The sequence below is a fragment of the Ostrea edulis genome, chromosome 4 (genome assembly GCF_947568905.1).
Source record: "Ostrea edulis chromosome 4, xbOstEdul1.1, whole genome shotgun sequence".
Lineage (NCBI taxonomy): Eukaryota > Metazoa > Mollusca > Bivalvia > Ostreida > Ostreidae > Ostrea > Ostrea edulis.
This window is the reverse complement of record NC_079167.1, coordinates 56,475,613-56,493,096: the sequence shown is the minus strand read 5'-3', so window position 1 is coordinate 56,493,096 and position 17,484 is coordinate 56,475,613. Positions and strand designations below refer to the sequence as shown.

Below are 17,484 nucleotides of genomic sequence, written 5' to 3'. Positions count from 1 at the left end.
TCCTTGCCCCACACCTCGAATGTAATAAACTTTAGTTCAGTAGCAGCAAGTGATGAAAAAGCCGATTCTAAATTTCTTAAAACTTCTAAAATATCAAACTCCAATTCACTTAACCTTTGTCCTTTTGACTTGTGTCAAGGATATCTTCTTTCAGAAAAGTCTGCTAGTTTTAAGACTTTTCTTAAAACCTTTTATCAAATTTTCACAGTTAACCAAAAAATTTGTCAGGGTAATTCTTGCTCCATATATTACTTCCGATTGGATGCAAGTTTAATCAATCCAGCGTATGATTAAATAGAAGCTTTCAAACCTTCTTAATGGAACGGAGAGACTTAATTTCTTAATATCAGTATACCTAGAGCTTTCAGAACATACATACCTTCCTCACCTCCATCATCTCGATATAAACACACAAAAAACATTGAAAACCAGCCAGGCAGTCTACCCACTGACCTACCCAGGCCAATGCTTTAATATTGACCAACATCCTGATCCAGTATCACCCAAATCATTGTGCAGCATTCCTCGACCACATGTCTACTCTTTCAAAATCTTTAAAATCTTTTTATACCCCCGCAACAAGTTGTGGGGGGGGGGGGGGGGGGGGGGAGGCGGGGGGTGGTATACTGGAATCGGGTTGTCCGTCTGTCCATCCGTCCATCCGTCTGTAGACGCAATGGTTTCAGGGCTCTAAAGCATTATCCTTTCCACCTACCGTCACCATATCATATATATGGACTACCCATGGGATGAAGATGTTCCCTATCGATTTTGGGGTCCAAAAGTCAAGCGCACTGGACATCGAAGTAGCAATATGGATTCCGGGCTCTAAAGCGTTATCCTTTCCACCTACAGTCACCATATCATACATATGGACTACCAATGGGATGAAGATGTTCCCTATCGATTTTGGGGTCCAAAGGTCAAGTGCACTGGACATTGAAGTAGCAATATGGTTTCCAGGCTCTAAAGCGTTATCCTTTCCACCTACAGTCACCATATCATACATATGGACTACCCATGGGATGAAGATGTTCCCTATCGATTTTGGGGTCAAAAGGTCACGCACACTGGACATTGAAGTAGCAATATGGTTCGGTTTGTCATGCCATTTGTTTTTTACACTCAGAAAAGAGGTAGTTTATACCTATTACCAACACCCTTTGGGAGATTGGGGTAAGTGGGGGGTATTCTTAGTGAGCATTGCTCACAGTACCTCTTGTTTTCTACTGAAAATGATCAAAACTGCATCCAAGTCTTTTATAGAGATATTGTGGAAAACTATAGAATGCTTAAATACAGCAATAAAGAACATTTACTTCAACTGGACTCATAAAATTCTTCTGCTTTAGACATTTTTAAATGCAGAGTTTAACTGAAATTAAAGTGGGTCATGATGCACCAATCCATCTGATATGAGAACTGATTATGTATTTCTCTGAGAGTGAGGTTGTGACAAAATGTCGGTGCAATATCTATCTATGATGATAAGAAGTCCAGGAAACCATTTGATCTACTTTTAGCCCAAAAGTAGGTCATGGTCCACCAATTAAGTTGAAATGTGAACTGATTATGTATTTCTCTGAAAGGGAGGTTGTGACTAAATTTCAGAGCAATACCTGTGACCACCTGCCAAAAAAAATCTGGAAAACTGTTTGACCTACTTCTACCCCTAAAGTACTGTACATAGGTCGTAGTGCGCCAATCCAGCTGAAATGTTAACTGCACTTGTCTTCCTCCGAGAGGAAACCTTTGACTAAATATCAGGGTAATATCTGTATCCGTAATGAAAATAAGCCCAGAAAACTGTCTGACCTATTTTTAGTCCAATAGTAGATCAAGGATGAACCAGTCCAGCTGAAAAGCAAACTAAACTTGTATTCCTCTGAGAGGTAGCCTTTGACTAACTATCAGGGCAATATCTGTATCCATTATTTAAATAAGCCCGGAAAACTGATGTATTTTAAGCTCAAAAGTAGGTCAAGGATGGACCAATCTAGCTAAAATGCAAACTGAACTTGTATTCCTCCAAGAGGCAATATCTGTATCCATAATGAAACAAGTGGCCCATGGGCCACATCGCTCACCTGAGTCACCTTGGTCCATATCAGAAGATTTTCCATATATATTTGCATGCAAAACCGTAGTCCCTGTTATGGCCCCAACCTACCCCTGGAGGCCATGGTTTTTGCAAGCTTGAATCTACACTATGTCAGAAAGCTTTCATGTAAATGTCAACTTCTTTGGCCCAATGGTTCTTGAGAAGATTTTTCCTATATATTTGTATGTAAAACTTTGATCCCCCTTGTGGCCACATCCTACCCCCAGGGGCCATGATTTGAACAAACTTGAATCTGCACTATGTCAGAAAGCTGTCATGTAAATATCAGCTTTTCTGGCTCAGTGGTTCTTGAGAAGAAGATTTTTAAAGATTTTCCCTATATATTTGTATGTAAAACTTTGATCCCCTATTGTGACCCCATCCTACCCCATGGGGCCAAGATTTGAACAAACTTAACTCTGCACTGTGTTAGGAAGCTTTCATGTAAATATCAGCTTTTCTGGCTCAGTGGTTCTTGGGAAGAAGATTTTTAAAGATTGTCCCTATATATTTGTATGTAAAACTTTGATCCCCTATTGTGGCCCCATCCAACCCCCGGGGGCCATGATTTTAACAATTCAAAATCTGCACTACCTAATAAAGCTTATCTATAAATTTCATCTTTCTTGGCCCAGTGGTTCTTGAGAAGAAGATTTTTTAATGACTCTACTCTATTTTTAACTTTTCTTGATTATCTCCTCTTGGAAGGTGGCCTGGCCCTTTATTTTAACAATTTAGAATTCCCTTTACCTAAGGATGCTTTGTGCCAACTTTGGTTGAAATTGAGCTAAAAAAAAACTTGGAAAACTGTTTGACCTACTTTTAGTCCTAATGTAGGTCACGGATGGACAAACCAATCCAGCTGAAATGCAATCTGAACTTGTATTCCTCTGAAAGGAAGCTTATGTGTATATTTCAGGGCAATATCTGTATCTGTAATGAAAAAAAGTCCGGAAAACTGTTTGACCTACTTATAGCCCTAAAGTAGGGCAAGGATGGACCAATCCAGCTGAAATGCACACTCACTCTTACAATTCTTGAGGGAGATACTGTGACCAAATTTCATCAAAGCTGTATATGCATCCATTACGGAAAAAAGTCCGGAAAACATTACCCCAGGCGGACTGACGTACAGCCAGCCAGACAGACAGACGCACAGACAGCATCATAACATAATACGTCCCGTCTAATGATGGGCGTATAAAAAAGCATCCATTACAAGGATGACTGAAGACAGTGTTTTGAAAGAAAGTTTTATAACTGTTTATTCAAACACAACAACTTACTATATACAAATCCAATTCAAATATGTGTACTATAAAGGTACATTTGATATATTGTAAATATTTGTACACATACAGTACACATGTACATGCATTATGAATTTATTTTCATTAACTGTATTCAAAGTTAAATTTTTTAAAATTACAAAAACTATGCTTCTTTTTCTGACACCTGTGTTGCTGATTCTGTTTCTTCTGAAGTTTCATTGTCTTTGGGAGAATCTGTTGATTGAAGTCGTGATTTACAGGAAAATGTTAGAATAAAACTGCTAACTGCCACAAAGGTCAGAAGCATCCTTAATCCCCTAAACCAAGCTGGATAAGATCCAGTCACTGCATCATGACATCCAACGCCAGTGAGCCCCAACATGATTAAGATTTGTGAGGCTGGCTCAGGACACAAGACAGCACTAAAAGCCACCAAAGACGGGACAATGCTGATTGTCATGTTCCTCATGTTGTCCCATTCTGCCGGAGTTGTCTTCCCCTCACAAACACCGAATCCCCATCTTACTCCACCAAGGAAAGACAAAATACAGGCTCCATACACCATCTGGGCATTCGCTAAGAATGCTATGGATGATTGGCCTATCAGCATCATTAGGCCTGGGGCTCCTACAAAAGGAAGAAGTCCTGCAGTACCCAATACCAGTGCTGGGTATGGACAGTGTCTCAAGCCTGTTATTCCGTCTAGCACCAGTCCAGTATTACCTCTCCAGACACTACTGGTTACGTTACTGATTCTATTTGATACATTGTCGATAAGTGATCGGAAACCTCTTCTGTTCTGTGATGTAATTTCATATTGAATTGTCTGCTGGTGATCAGTTAATTTCTTTTGCATGCTACTGCTATTTGAAACCATTCCCAAGGAAATCCATCTGTTACTTATGTTGAGGAAGCAGCATTGTCTAATCATCACTGGATATCTGCGAAGAGTAGCCATACTACCTACAACAATGGAATTCACTTTGATAAGTTATATTTAGTTCACCTGCATAGTTTTTAGTGCAGTTTTCAATTTGGTAATTTTTTCGTGTTTTTTTTTTCTTTCTTTTTTTCAATTGTCATTTAATTGCATCAATGTTGCACTCCATGAGAGTACAACATCCAAGTGCAAGCAGCAAGTTTCCAGTTTTGATATGCTGGTCGTTATGAGTTTCCTCATATTTAGCCACACTGACAGGGACCTACTCCATACTTGTAAAATTGTCAGAAATGAGCAAGAACATGGATCAGTTAGTCTAAATCTATATATGTGAAGATATAAATAAACTGTTGGCCTATGTTTGGTTGGTATTTTGTTGTTATTTTTACTGAATTTCACAGGTTCGGAAGCACAGGATTTTGACTATATTATATCATACCAGTTTGCTCAGATTGTGTCAAAGTCCTGTACCAGGAAGCAAGCCCCAGCTGTGTATGAACCATTCACAAGAATTTTATCAATAAAGGTCTACACTTGTGAAGCTCAGTGGTTGTTGTTTATTGAAGACCTTTATTGATAAAACTGCCGACTCCTGTAAACCATGCTCAATCATCAATAATATATGATGCGCATGCTGCATGGAGCAATCAACGGGATTATCAATAACACATAAATCTGTGTATTGAATAAACAAGGATAATAAAAATGCTACTTACAATAATAGCTTACTGATGTCAGTCATAAAAAAATCCTTCGACACTCGCAGTCTCCCTTTACGTCTTTGCTTTCAGCAACAAGTATGTCTACTTTCACTTTCGTCAATGACAAAGTCCGCTTATGTTATAAGGTGAAGTGAAAATAACGACTGATATCGAATAATCTAATTTCAGACAACCAGTATGCAATAATACTTATCAAAGCTTCAAACTGCTTTTGTTTGTAATATTCTAGTCGAAGTTTACTTAATAAATGTTTACAATTTCTTGTTGCTATATGCGGCAAAATTTTCCCAATATGGCGGCTAATATGAAAAATGCATGCAACTTAGCCTGGTTAGTTCTTCAGGTTACGAGTGTTGTATAGTTTTGCAGTGAATATTGCGTTGAGGAAGCCTAATAGTGAATGGTAACTAATATTCATACTTTAAAAGTTTATGCTGTGACCAGGATATTTCTATGTACTAACATTTCCATGACCGTTTCACATCGGCAGTTTCAGTGTGTGCACTGCAGCTCAGTCTCTGATACGTTACTTGGGTCATGGCTTTTGAATAATGCATATACACAGTATGACCGTAAATTAGAAAGAAAATTATCCACCCACTTAAAAATACTAATTATTTATAAAACTCCTCTTGTGCTATAAAACACCTATTAACAGGTTGGGAACACTTCCCCTATAGCGAGATATTCTCGCTAAAACGCGATTATCCCTCTTTAGCGAGAAATAAACATTACCATAAACAGGAGTTTTGGCGTCTTTATTGAAAATAATGGCAAATCCCGTGCAACGCTGAATAAGTGCGACACGCACTCAACATGATGCGAATTGTTTCTATGAAATTGACAACATAGTAATGAAATTGCATATCAAAGTTGCTGCGTAAGAGGGAAGCAGTCTGAAATCCAATACACATCACGAGTGTTTTTATTTTGATTCATATATTTGCAGAAGTATCAAACATTTTAGCACTTTTTCTTCTTTTCACGTGAATCACGAAAAGATGTACTCCGCGGGTGTTCTTCTCTGTTGTACGCGATATATTTATTCTCGCTAGAGAGGGATAATCGCGTTTTAGCGAGAATATCTCGCGAATGGGGAAGTGTTCCCAACCTGATTAACATCCAAACGAGGGTGCATAGAATCACCGAAATTACCGCTAATCACTGAAATTACCACCAAAAAAAAAAAAGACCAAAATTACCATTAAAGGGACCGAAATTACCTCAGTATATGTTCATCTATATACCATCTAGTCATGCATCAAATTTCATGAAGATTGGTGATGATTTGAAGGAATTGTTTCCATAAAACCGATTATTGTGAAGTGTGAATCTGAGTTACTTCCCTTTACCCAACTCTCGTACACATATCCGTAAGGTTTAGATTTAGATTAGAAATTCATTGTGCTCAAAATCGTATCGCAAATCATTCGAGAATACTCTTGAAAATTTAAAACGACCACTCGACCAGATGTCTCGCAATATTTAATAAAACATTAAACCTTCATCACTTAGTATTCCTTAATGATGTAGCGGTCAGACGGGTTCGATCGCTGATGGCCAGATAGCTCAGTTGGTAGAGCACCTGACTAGAGATTCAGGGGGCCCGGGTTCGAATCCTGGTCTGGTCCGTTGCATTTTCCCCCTTCCTGTTACATTTGGTGCCGTAGACCAGCCCCTGGAACTGACAGGTGAAAATGTCTGCCAGGGGATAAAGATCCTGGGTTGATGTCTTCAGGTGTGAAGACATTTAAGGAGGGAGGAATGTAGCGGTCAGCCGGGTTCGATCGCCGATGGCCAGATAGCTCAGTTGGTAGAGCACCTGACTAGAGATTCAGAGGGCCCGGGTTCGAATCCCGGTCTAGTCCGTTGCATTTTCCTTCTTCCTGGTACAATGATATACAAATACACTTGTATTTCCGATGATTTTTTTTTCCCGTTTGCTGTTACATTTACCCATTATTTCCTAATTAAAAATGCGTTTTCATCAGCGTATGCAACCCTGGTAACAATATCGATGATTATTTTCCATCATAATCGGTGTATTTTATGGAAAAGTGCATAACGGAAGTCATGCATCAAAACGTGACATCGCAACTGCCGCAAAAGAAAAAACAATAATAAAGTTCCTGTGTACGTCTCAACGTAAGCCAATTCCAGAAAATCCAGGTATATCACTAAATGGCATGGCTTTTTCAAATACATTTTACGCAATTAATATCACATGTGTGATGAAAAATGCTGATAAAAACCCTGCCTGCGACAGCCTAGTTTGGGAACCATTTCTGGAGAATGGCTGAACTGCAGTTACGGACATCCAAAGATGGTTGACACTAACTCAGCTGAAAATTATCGTTTATTTATCTCTCGTGTTTTATATTTTCATTGATGTGTTATTATATATAGAAATAAAATACACAGCAGTTTTTACCTTACTTCAATCCCTTTATGAAGAAATCCACGGTACCAAAAAAAAACCCAGAGTGATGAGGGTAGGGTAACTGTAAAAAGCGATGTCCGTAACAAATAAGAAAACCTAGATTAAGGATACCCGTAACTGTTAACTCACATTATATCTGTGTCTTTTACTACTGGCAGTTTAAATTCTAATCTGTAACCCAATGATTAGATAGTAAAATATTTCGGCATTCATATATGGTAAATAGATGTAAATTCTTTTTCACACATGACGATCCTCCTTCTCCAGTTTGGTAACGATATATTGAGATCCATTCAAAATCCTAGAATCCACCAAGCTGATCATGACCATTTGATGTTAAGCATGCAGTTACATATTTCTAAAGATGCAAGTACTATAAAAAATATCAATGGGCTCTAAAGTAAAACAAGGAAAGAATACTAAAAAGATAATGTTCAATCCAAAAAATGCAAGTTTTTTTCCCTATGTGATATGTATTACCAATCATCAAAATTTTAGAATAAAAAATCCACGTAATTGGAGTACAGACACCCTCTCCTAAAATAATTATATTTCAATTTCGATATATAGTAGGAGGTCATCAAGAATGAAATGAAAACAAATGAAACTATTACAACAATACATGTATTTAAATAGATCTCAACACATTATCAGTGCATTGCATTCAAACAACCGCGCATGAAATAAATTGTATCGCATCTGTGTACGAGAGGTATGTAAAGGGAGATAACTCTTATAAAATTTACGCTTACATTAATAGGTTTAATAGCCACAACTCCTTCAAATCGTTACCCATCTTCATGAAATTCTATGTGTGACTAGATGGCATCTAGTTGAACATACACTGAGGTAATTTCGGCCCCTCTATTGGTAATTTTGGTCCTTTCTTTGGTAATTTCGGTGATTAGCGGTAATTTCGGTGATTCTATGTACCATACAAACGGTATGTGTCTTATGGCGTGACCGTGTTTGAGAGCGAAGCAGAAAGTATTGATATGAGTATATATATCCATAACATGATAAAAGAAATTTCGAAGTTATCCAGACAATGTATGTATATCTTGTGTTTAAGTTCAAAGTGACATCATTACTACAAACCTTGAAGTGTACTACTACACCATTTGAACCGTACTGTTCTGCTCACGATGTGAACCGTTCCGTATCCATATCAAACCGTTCTGTTCAAACCATTCAGTGTTCCATTCGCAGATCAAAGCATTCTGTTCTCATCGAAAACCGTTTGTTCCCTCAAAGCGTTTGTTCACGCATGGTCATTTGGAACTCGCACGTCAGTCTGTTATTGTAAGTCAACATGGCACTTGGTCGAGTTGAAAGAAAACATTCGCTCTTGATATGACAGTGAAGCTATACATAGACAGTAAAGCTATATATAGACAGTGAAGCTATATATAGACAGTGATTGATTGATGTTTTCCGCCACACCCAACAATTTTTCAGTTATATGGTGGCGCCCAGTTTTTATTGGTGGAAGAGAGAACCCAGATACAATGTACCTGGGAAGAGACCACCTACCTTCTGAAAGTAAACTGGGAAACTTTCTCACTTACCGGCGCGAACGGGATACGAATCCGTGTCAACAAATGTGAGAGGCCGTGTGATTTTGAGCGTGATGCTCTAACCACTCAGCCAATGAGGCCTTTTATATAGACAGTGAAGCTATATATAGACAGTGAAGCTATACATTCAATAACATAGTAGTGTTAAATCTAGAATCTAGAGAGGGCACACATTTCATATGTTCAAAAGGGCACTTTCCGACACGGCAAGACAATTTCGGGGCACTTTCATTGTATCATACTATGAATGATAGTAATAGAATAATCATTTAGCCTCTTTAAAAGTTAAGAAATACCTGCTGCCTTGATTTTAAACTTTTCAATCAACCTTGTGAAATAAAGAACAATTGTTTATGTCAACAAATATTTTTAAAAATTTAATAGAGAAAAAAGGGCATGGTGCGGCGCCATGCTAGTTTGCTTTAGATTTAACACTACATAGACAGTGAAGCTATATATAGACAGTGAAACTATACATAGACAGTGAAGCTATATATAGACAGTGAAACTATACATAGACAGTGAAGCTATATATAGACAGTGAAGCTATGTATAGACAGTGAAGCTATATATAGACAGTGAAGCTATGTATAGATAGTGAAGCTGTATATAGACAGTGAAGCTGTATATAGACAGTGAAGCTGTATATAGACAGTGAAGCTGTATATAGACAGTGAAGCTATATATAGACAGTGAAGCTATGTATAGATAGTGAAGCTGTATATAGACAGTGAAGCTATATATAGACAGTGAAGCTGTATATAGACAGTGAAGCTGTATATATATTCAGTGAAGCTATGAAGTTTAACAAGGGTGGAGAGTTCTGTAGTTCAAATCCGTAAAAATTTTCAGACAAATTACCAGTTCATCACGACACGACATGACAGATAGAGAATATTTTTATTTTGGGGTAAACAGCAAATTTACTTTCATGGAGATTGTGAACAGACATCAACTTACTGAAGAAGAATATATAACATATGAAAATGGATTTTTCATTTTGAAACCAATAAATAAATGAATGAATAACAATAATGCTACTGTTGAAAAAAAAATTGTGCAATGGGGATTCCTTTTGGGGGGGGGGGTGTTGTAGCAGATCTGGTTTTCATATAGTCTGTACTTTGCGTTGTGTTTGTTTTATTTTATTTGATAGTGGCGACTTCGAAACGACCCAACTACACTATGATTAGAGACTTGAAAATGAATTCAATAGAAATGAAAATAAGATCATTAACACTTTACGAATTTATAACCAGTATGAATATAACAAATGCAAACTCCTAAAGCCTAGAAATTAGCCTATAAACTATCAAGAAATTCTCCCAACCCAAAGGTAATACAATAATTTAGTAAAGTTACAAGGGCAAAGTATAAGGACAAAACGGATGAACAAGACATGATTCCACTAAATCCAGTATAGGAAGATAGGAAGAAGTGTAGCTAGCAAGGCCAGCTGTCTCACTTCCACGAACTGTTCACTGCATGGCTTTATATAGCAAATTAAACAATAGAAACTGTCATTAAAGTTATTGGCTGAAAGATAAAGTGAGCAGTCAAATACAACGGGTGAATTATTTACATTGGGATCAAAATCCAGAAGTAAAACCCAAACTACCACAGTTTATATTTGTCAATGGGATTTTGAAAAACAAAATGTCAGGTTATAAGATATACTTTAAAGATGCACAACTCTTAGACTAATATGAATTTGACATGTTTCAAAATGGTGAAAATGTTGAAAAATCAAAATGATTACCTGTTAGAATTTCAACTGGTATGGTGTCATCTTCAAAAGAAGGTATAATAATAATACCATATTTATATAGCACCCTTTTCATACACTAGGAATGCTCAAAGGTGCTTATGAAGTGATTGAGACACTAAGAGTTGCTAGAGTAACGGTGTATATTTCAATTCCCAGTATAGTGCAGAGCTCTATGTCATGCAAGAGTCAAACTACCTGCCATGCTTTAGATTATGATCTGCTTATATACAAGTCCTCCATGCAATCTCTAAGAAATCACTTGTATAGGCAGTAATAGGTAGCCCATGTGTGAATATGATGTAATGGGCTTCTATAATATGTTTACTCTTTCTTGTTTAACAAGGCAGATAATCTTTTTAATTATAGTTTAGACTGTCAGTAAAGTCATGTGGTCAGATGATGGAAGCAGCAGAGATTCAGTGGTGGATCTAACAAACTCCCCGCCCCTCCAAGTAAAAAAGAGGAAAAGGGAAATAATCCCCTCAAAGCCAGTGTCCAAAGTAAGTATGGTAGGCCTGTTATATTGAAATCAGGTGTTATTATTGTCCTGCCATTGATGGGTGCCATACAGTAATCTTTCTGTATGTCTGTTCTTTTGTTCTGTCAGCACTTTCTTTGGCATATGAAAATTTAAGTTTCCTTGGAAAGATTTTCTTAAATTTTATACACAATACTTAGGCAGTGAAAGACCCATTTCGATTTTCAGATTTATCAGCTTTGTGGTTATGGAGTTGGGGAACTTTGAATTTTTTAATATCAATAAGATAATAGCATGTTCTATGGCATGCAATAAGTTGGGATTACTTGAAAAGATTTTTATTAAATTTAGATGTAATGCTTTGATTTGGAAGACGAAGACCCCATTCTGATTTTCAGATTTATCGGTTTTGTTGTTATGGGACTTAAGATTTTTTGTATTACGGTATTCATTGTGGGGCTCTTCCTGACATGTCAGTTTTCTAGTTTTGGCATATTCCAATTGAGTTCCCTTGATTGTCGTTGTTTTGATATTTTTGTCCTCAGCATTAGTGAATAGTGAATGGGGGGGGGGGGGTATATTTATTCGGTCTGTGTGCCTTTCACTCTATCTCTGCATGTCCTTCCAAATTTTTTTCTGTGTTACAACTTTGTGAAGGAGGACATTAGGAAGGTATACTTAGCACAGAGGCTGTTTATGGCCAAGCTTATGTATTGATCCTGGACTAAGGTCATTTAGCCAAAACCAAGGTCACTAGTAAAAACTTTTTCCTGACTACAAATATAATGGAGAGACAATAGAAGCTGATACTTACCACAGAAGTTGTTTATGACTGTGTGTCCTTAATCAAGGTTAAAATCCCTCATCTTTACTCTCTGAAGAGAGAATTTGGAACTATTATTAAAGCCATCATTTTGTAATTAAATACAGCATTACTGAAATTCATGCTTAATGTAAAGGTTGCTAATGAATATGTATTGTTTATGAAATAAGACTAAGGTCTCTAGCATTAAAAATGGCATCAATAACTGTTTTGGGCACAACTTTCAAAGCGACTCTTACTTCATTTATAATTACGAAACAATGTGTCCTTTCCCCATTTGGTGAAGACCAAGTCACTGGTTAAAGAAAAGAAAAAACCATTTCTGTTAGCCACAAATTCATTCTAAGCACAGATTTAATGTTGATTATAAGTTCAAAAGATGCACTCATAAAATTCTTTTCATGTGACATTCAGGTAACTGTTAAAGCCCTTGGGTCACTCATTTATATCTATATGTTGAATTTTTAGTCCCCTACCGACGAAGTCGAAGGGGACTTTAAGTTTGCGCTCCGTCCGTCTCTCAGTCTGTCCATCAGTCCAGTTTTCCGCACTTTTTCTCTCTGTTCTTGCAGTTATTTATTTTATATTTGATATGTTGCTTTGCCATTACAAGTTACAGATCAAGTTTGAATATGGTCCCGGTACGTTGATTTTTCACTTAGTTATGGCCCTTGGACTTAGAAAAATAGCATGAATATCAGTTTTCCAGACTTTTTGCTTGTGCTTGCAGATATTCATTTCATTTTTGGTACATTACTTTGCCATAACAAGTTACAGATCAAGTTTGAATATGGTCCTGGTCCGTTAATTTTTTACTTAGTTATGGCCCTTGCACTTAGAAAAAAAGCATGAATTATCAGTTTTCCAGACTTTTTATGCCCCCGAGATCAAAGATCGGGGGCATATTGTTTTTATCCTGTCTGTCATTCTGTCTGAAACTTTAACCTTGCTAATAACTTTTGAACAGTAAGTGATAGAGCTTTGATATTTCACATGAGTGTTCCTTGTGACAAGACCTTTCCATGGGTACCAACATTTTTTACCCTGTGACCTTGACCTTGGAGTTTGACCTACTTTTTGAAAACTTTAACCTTGCTAATAACTTTTGAACAGGAGATGGAGCTTTGATATTTCACATGGGTATTCCTTGTGACATGACCTTTCCGTGGGTACCAACATTATTGAACCTGTGACCTTGACCTTGGAGTTTAATCTACTTTTTGAAAATTTTAACCTTGCTTATAACTTTTTATTTAACAGTAAGTGATAGAACTTTGATATTTCACATGAGTATACCTTGTGACAAGACCTTTCCATTGGTACTAAACCTTTTGACCTTGACATTTGACGTACTTTTAATTTTTTTTTTTACATAGGTCATAACTTCTAAATGGTAAATATTAGAGCTTTCATATTGTACATGAGCATTTCTTGTGACAAGATCTTTCTACTGGTACCAAGATATTTATCCTTTTGACCTTGACCATCTTCGGAATTGGCCATTATCGGGGGCATTTGTGTTTCACAAACACATCTTGTTTTGGTTGTGCTTGCAGATATTCATTTGATATTTGGTACATTGCTTTGCCATAACAAATTACAGATCAAGTTTGAATTTTGTCTCGGTCCGTTGATTTTTCATTAAGTAATGGCCCGTCTGACCGACTCAGACCAGTAAAAGGTTGGTCCGGTCTAGTTTATTTTGTATCATGGTAGCCCAACTGGTTATGTCAAAATATTACGTTTAATTATAAAACCAAAGTATATATCTTTAAAATTTCTAAAATAACATTAATGTTTACAGTAACTTTGTAATCTAGAGTACTTATCATGTTTGCTTAAATTCATTTTCATTATATCGAGATGTTCTACCACAGAATCTTTCCTATGGTGTTCTCTAATGTACTACGCCCTCTGGTGGCATATTGAAAGTCATTGGGTAACCCACAGTCGGTATCGCTATCCCTTACCTCCTGTGGGACACAACGCCAAAAACTTCGCTCGTCTGTGTATTGAACTTTGTAACCTGATTGGTAAGAGATAGCGGCACCAAATGTGGGTTACCAGTGATGTACGACAACAGCTGTGCAGTATTATAATTTTTTTTTTTTTCATAAGCAAAACTGAGAATAAGCTTTGATTTATTTTCCACTTCCTTTCCAATCATATAAAATGAAATTGATAAATGATATGCTGACATATTAGTTTTTAAATCTCTACCATTTTTCCAATGTTGATTTGTTTACACTGACAATGTCGATATTAGACGTTTGGTTTCCCTGGCGGAGGGGGAGATAATGGTATATAAAAGAAATGGAAATGCAGAGCATATTTTTATGCAAGATCACGATGAAGACTTGTTTTGTGCTATTTTGTGTCATCTTGGATGAATAAAAGCTATTATTATACAAAGGTAAGATAGATATGCAACAGTCAGAAGAAGTACAGCATACAAGTCATTTTAATGACAGACATGTTTTATACTGAAAATCATTTCAAATTTCTTTCTCTAGAAAATTCAAATACATGCATTCTCATCATTCTGAGGACTAGATTAGTTTTCATAATAATTATTCAACACATAGTATGTTATTAAAGATACTGAGAGATGGAGAATCACATGTAATATAAAAGAGGTCAGGTCTAGTGATGTTAGGGTCAGGTCTAGTGATGTTAGGGTCAGATATAGTGATGTTAGGGTCAGATCTAGTGATGTTAAGATATAGTGATGTTAGGGTCAGGTCTAGTGATTTTAGGGTAAGATATAGTGATGTTAGGGTCAGGTCTAGTAATGTTAGGGTCAGGTCTAGTAATGTTAGGGTCAGGTCTAGTAATGTTAGAGTCAGATATAGTGATGTTAGGGTCAGGTCTAGTGATGTTAGGGTCAGGTCTAGTAATGTTAGGGTCAGGTCTAGTAATGTTAGGGTCAGGTCTAGTAATGTTAGGGTCAGATATAGTGATGTTAGGGTCAGGTCTAGTGATGTTAGGGTCAGGTCTAGTAATGTTAGGGTCAGGTCTAGTAATGTTAGGGTCAGGTCTAGTAATGTTAGGGTCAGATATAGTGATGTTAGGGTCAGGTCTAGTGATGTTAGGGTCAGGTCTAGTGATGTTAGGGTCAGGTCTAGTAATGTTAGGGTCAGGTCTAGTAATGTTAGGGTCAGGTCTAGTGATGTTAGGGCCGGGTCTAGTAATGTTAGGGTCATGTCTAGTGATGTTAGGGTCAGGTCTAGTGATGTTAGGGTCAGGTGTAGTACAATTTTAAGCTACTGGTCTGACTAGTCTTGTTCTTGTTAAATTTAGTGTTGAACCCTGTGATGTCGGGTAATGTAAGACTATGTGTGTGTATATATACACACACATACACATACACTAACATGCACACAAACGGTAAAGCATCAATGGGAATACTAAATGTACCTCCATTATGGAGGACCATGAAATCTCAGAATTTGTGTATTAAGTATGGTGTATATTACTTGTTCATATTTCTTAGTCCCATTGATTGTTACAACTACTTTCTATCCTTAGAAATTTTATTCCATAATTAACTTTAGAAATTTACCCTTGTGAAATGATAAAGAAACATGGAACATTTTTACAGAATGCTAGCTCTTCCCAATGGGTGATGTCATCCTTTGGAGACTTCGGAGACTTTGAAGACTGCGGAAGTTTTGCATCCTCAACTCAGCCTGCAAAGATGAAACAGTCTAAACTGGCCACAAAACCACTTTCTCAGTGCACTTCAAGGTCAGGTGTCATCAAACGGCCAACTTATGAGGAAGAATTGTGGTCAGACAAACACAGTCCAAAATGTTTGGTAATTCATTCAAGTTTCTACAAAGAAAAAAGAAAACAAAGCAAAAAAAAAAAAAAAAGCATACAAGGATTGCAAATTTTCATCAGGACTCCCTAAATTTAATAGTAACAAAACAATAATCTCATTTGCACTGTTCGATGATTAATCCTATTACTCACAAGTTTAGACATGCAGTAACTCTCTTTGTCATCGACTTTTCTGAACACTGGCATATGGTAAATTTATAGTCATGAATAGTATATTTTGTGCAAAATTGGATTGAAATGGAATGTGTCGGGGTTTTTTGTTTGTGTACACAGATACACTTTCGATGCAAACAGGTCATAGAATAAAAATATATACTTGATAAATGTCAAACAATAATTTTTTCATTGAAAATCTTAAAATTGTGTAGTACATGTATTTGATGACTTGCCCTATTAAAAATTCTCATCTCGTGATGTGTAATACCACTTATTGTCCTATTTTATTTTCATTTTTCATTCAGTCTGATTTAGCTGTGCATAAAAAGAAGACAGAAGAACTGCAGACCTGGCTCAAGAGATATCTGGAGTCTCACTCAACAGTAATTAATTTTTTCCCTTAGATTATCTATTTACCATGTTTATGAAAATTTATGTTGTGATTCACTGGTTTATGTCTACGACCTTAATATTAGTCCAGGATAAGTTCTCAGAGTACCAGGTAAATGATAAAGAAAAATATTTGACCTTTTACTTTATATGTAGTCAGTATTTTCTTTACAGGTCAATATGTTAATGTAGGGACCTCGCAAATTTCAGGAATGTAGTGTAGATCCCACAATTTATTTGATTTTTGTCTGAGTCATAACTTTGTAAAATCTCACAACAAAGGTTGCTTATGGCCAGATGTGTTTTTACCATAACCCAAGGTTACTAAGAATTTAGAAATTTTTGTCAGGACCATCATTTTGTGATAGACAGAAATTAGATGCTCATACCTGACACTAAGGTTGCTAATCGCCAGCTGGTTTTATGATCCTGACTCAAGAGTCATTTGGTGAAGGTCAACTTGTGAAAGTTTAAATTTTTGTCCAGGCCATTGTAGAAGTTTACACTAGGCACAATGGTTACTTATGACCAGATAGTGTGTCATGGCACTGACCCAAGGTCATTTGGCCTTGGAAAAGGTCAGTTTGCATGATAATCTGGTCCATAACCATGTATACGTTTATATAAGTGATGTAAATGTGGCATTCAAATATGCTATACATAGAATGTACCAGTACTCCCCTTTGGGTGACTCCAGTGGGAGTAATATTTCTGTTAGGTCAGGTGTAATTAAAGGTGTAACACTATGAATTAAGTTCTTGTTTTACAGAGACCCCCTGTGGTTCTTTTAACTGGCCCTGCTGGTGCAGGAAAATCAGCTTTGGTGCAAGTGTTGGCTAAGGAACTAAACTGTGAACTGAAAGAATGGACAAACCCCATAACTGATTCTTATGGAGAGTCGTCTTTCCTTGACAAGAGAAGTAACTGGTCAGGTAGAGGTTTTTTTTATTATTATTATGCTCACAGCCTCGACAT

General features: G+C 36.8%; 2 protein-coding genes and 1 long non-coding RNA gene across 3 annotated transcripts in view; 1 reads left to right on the top strand and 2 right to left on the bottom strand.

Moving 5' to 3' along the window:
- Positions 1-3,336: 3,336 nt before the first annotated feature.
- LOC125670266 (transmembrane protein 69-like) lies at positions 3,337-8,737 on the bottom strand. The gene is made up of 2 exons (XM_048905351.2): positions 5,029-8,737; positions 3,337-4,335 (listed from the first exon to the last, which is right to left on the bottom strand). The coding sequence occupies exon 2, from the start codon at positions 4,328-4,330 to the stop codon at positions 3,536-3,538; it is 795 nt and encodes a 264-aa protein (XP_048761308.1). The 5' UTR covers positions 4,331-4,335; positions 5,029-8,737; the 3' UTR covers positions 3,337-3,535.
- The window catches only part of LOC125670265 (cell cycle checkpoint protein RAD17-like), a 28,737-nt gene continuing 16,564 nt past the window's right edge, over positions 5,312-17,484 (top strand). The window contains exons 1-5 of the mRNA XM_048905350.2: positions 5,312-5,437; positions 11,186-11,319; positions 15,722-15,937; positions 16,425-16,502; positions 17,279-17,441. Coding sequence (XP_048761307.2) covers positions 11,206-11,319; positions 15,722-15,937; positions 16,425-16,502; positions 17,279-17,441 — 571 coding nt within the window. The 5' untranslated portion in view covers positions 5,312-5,437; positions 11,186-11,205. The remainder of the gene's footprint in view (positions 5,438-11,185; positions 11,320-15,721; positions 15,938-16,424; positions 16,503-17,278; positions 17,442-17,484) is intronic.
- On the bottom strand, positions 10,128-15,996 carry LOC125670268 (uncharacterized). The gene is made up of 4 exons (XR_008802497.1): positions 15,683-15,996; positions 12,360-12,415; positions 12,112-12,172; positions 10,128-10,840 (listed from the first exon to the last, which is right to left on the bottom strand). It is a non-coding gene; the product is annotated as an uncharacterized LOC125670268 (long non-coding RNA).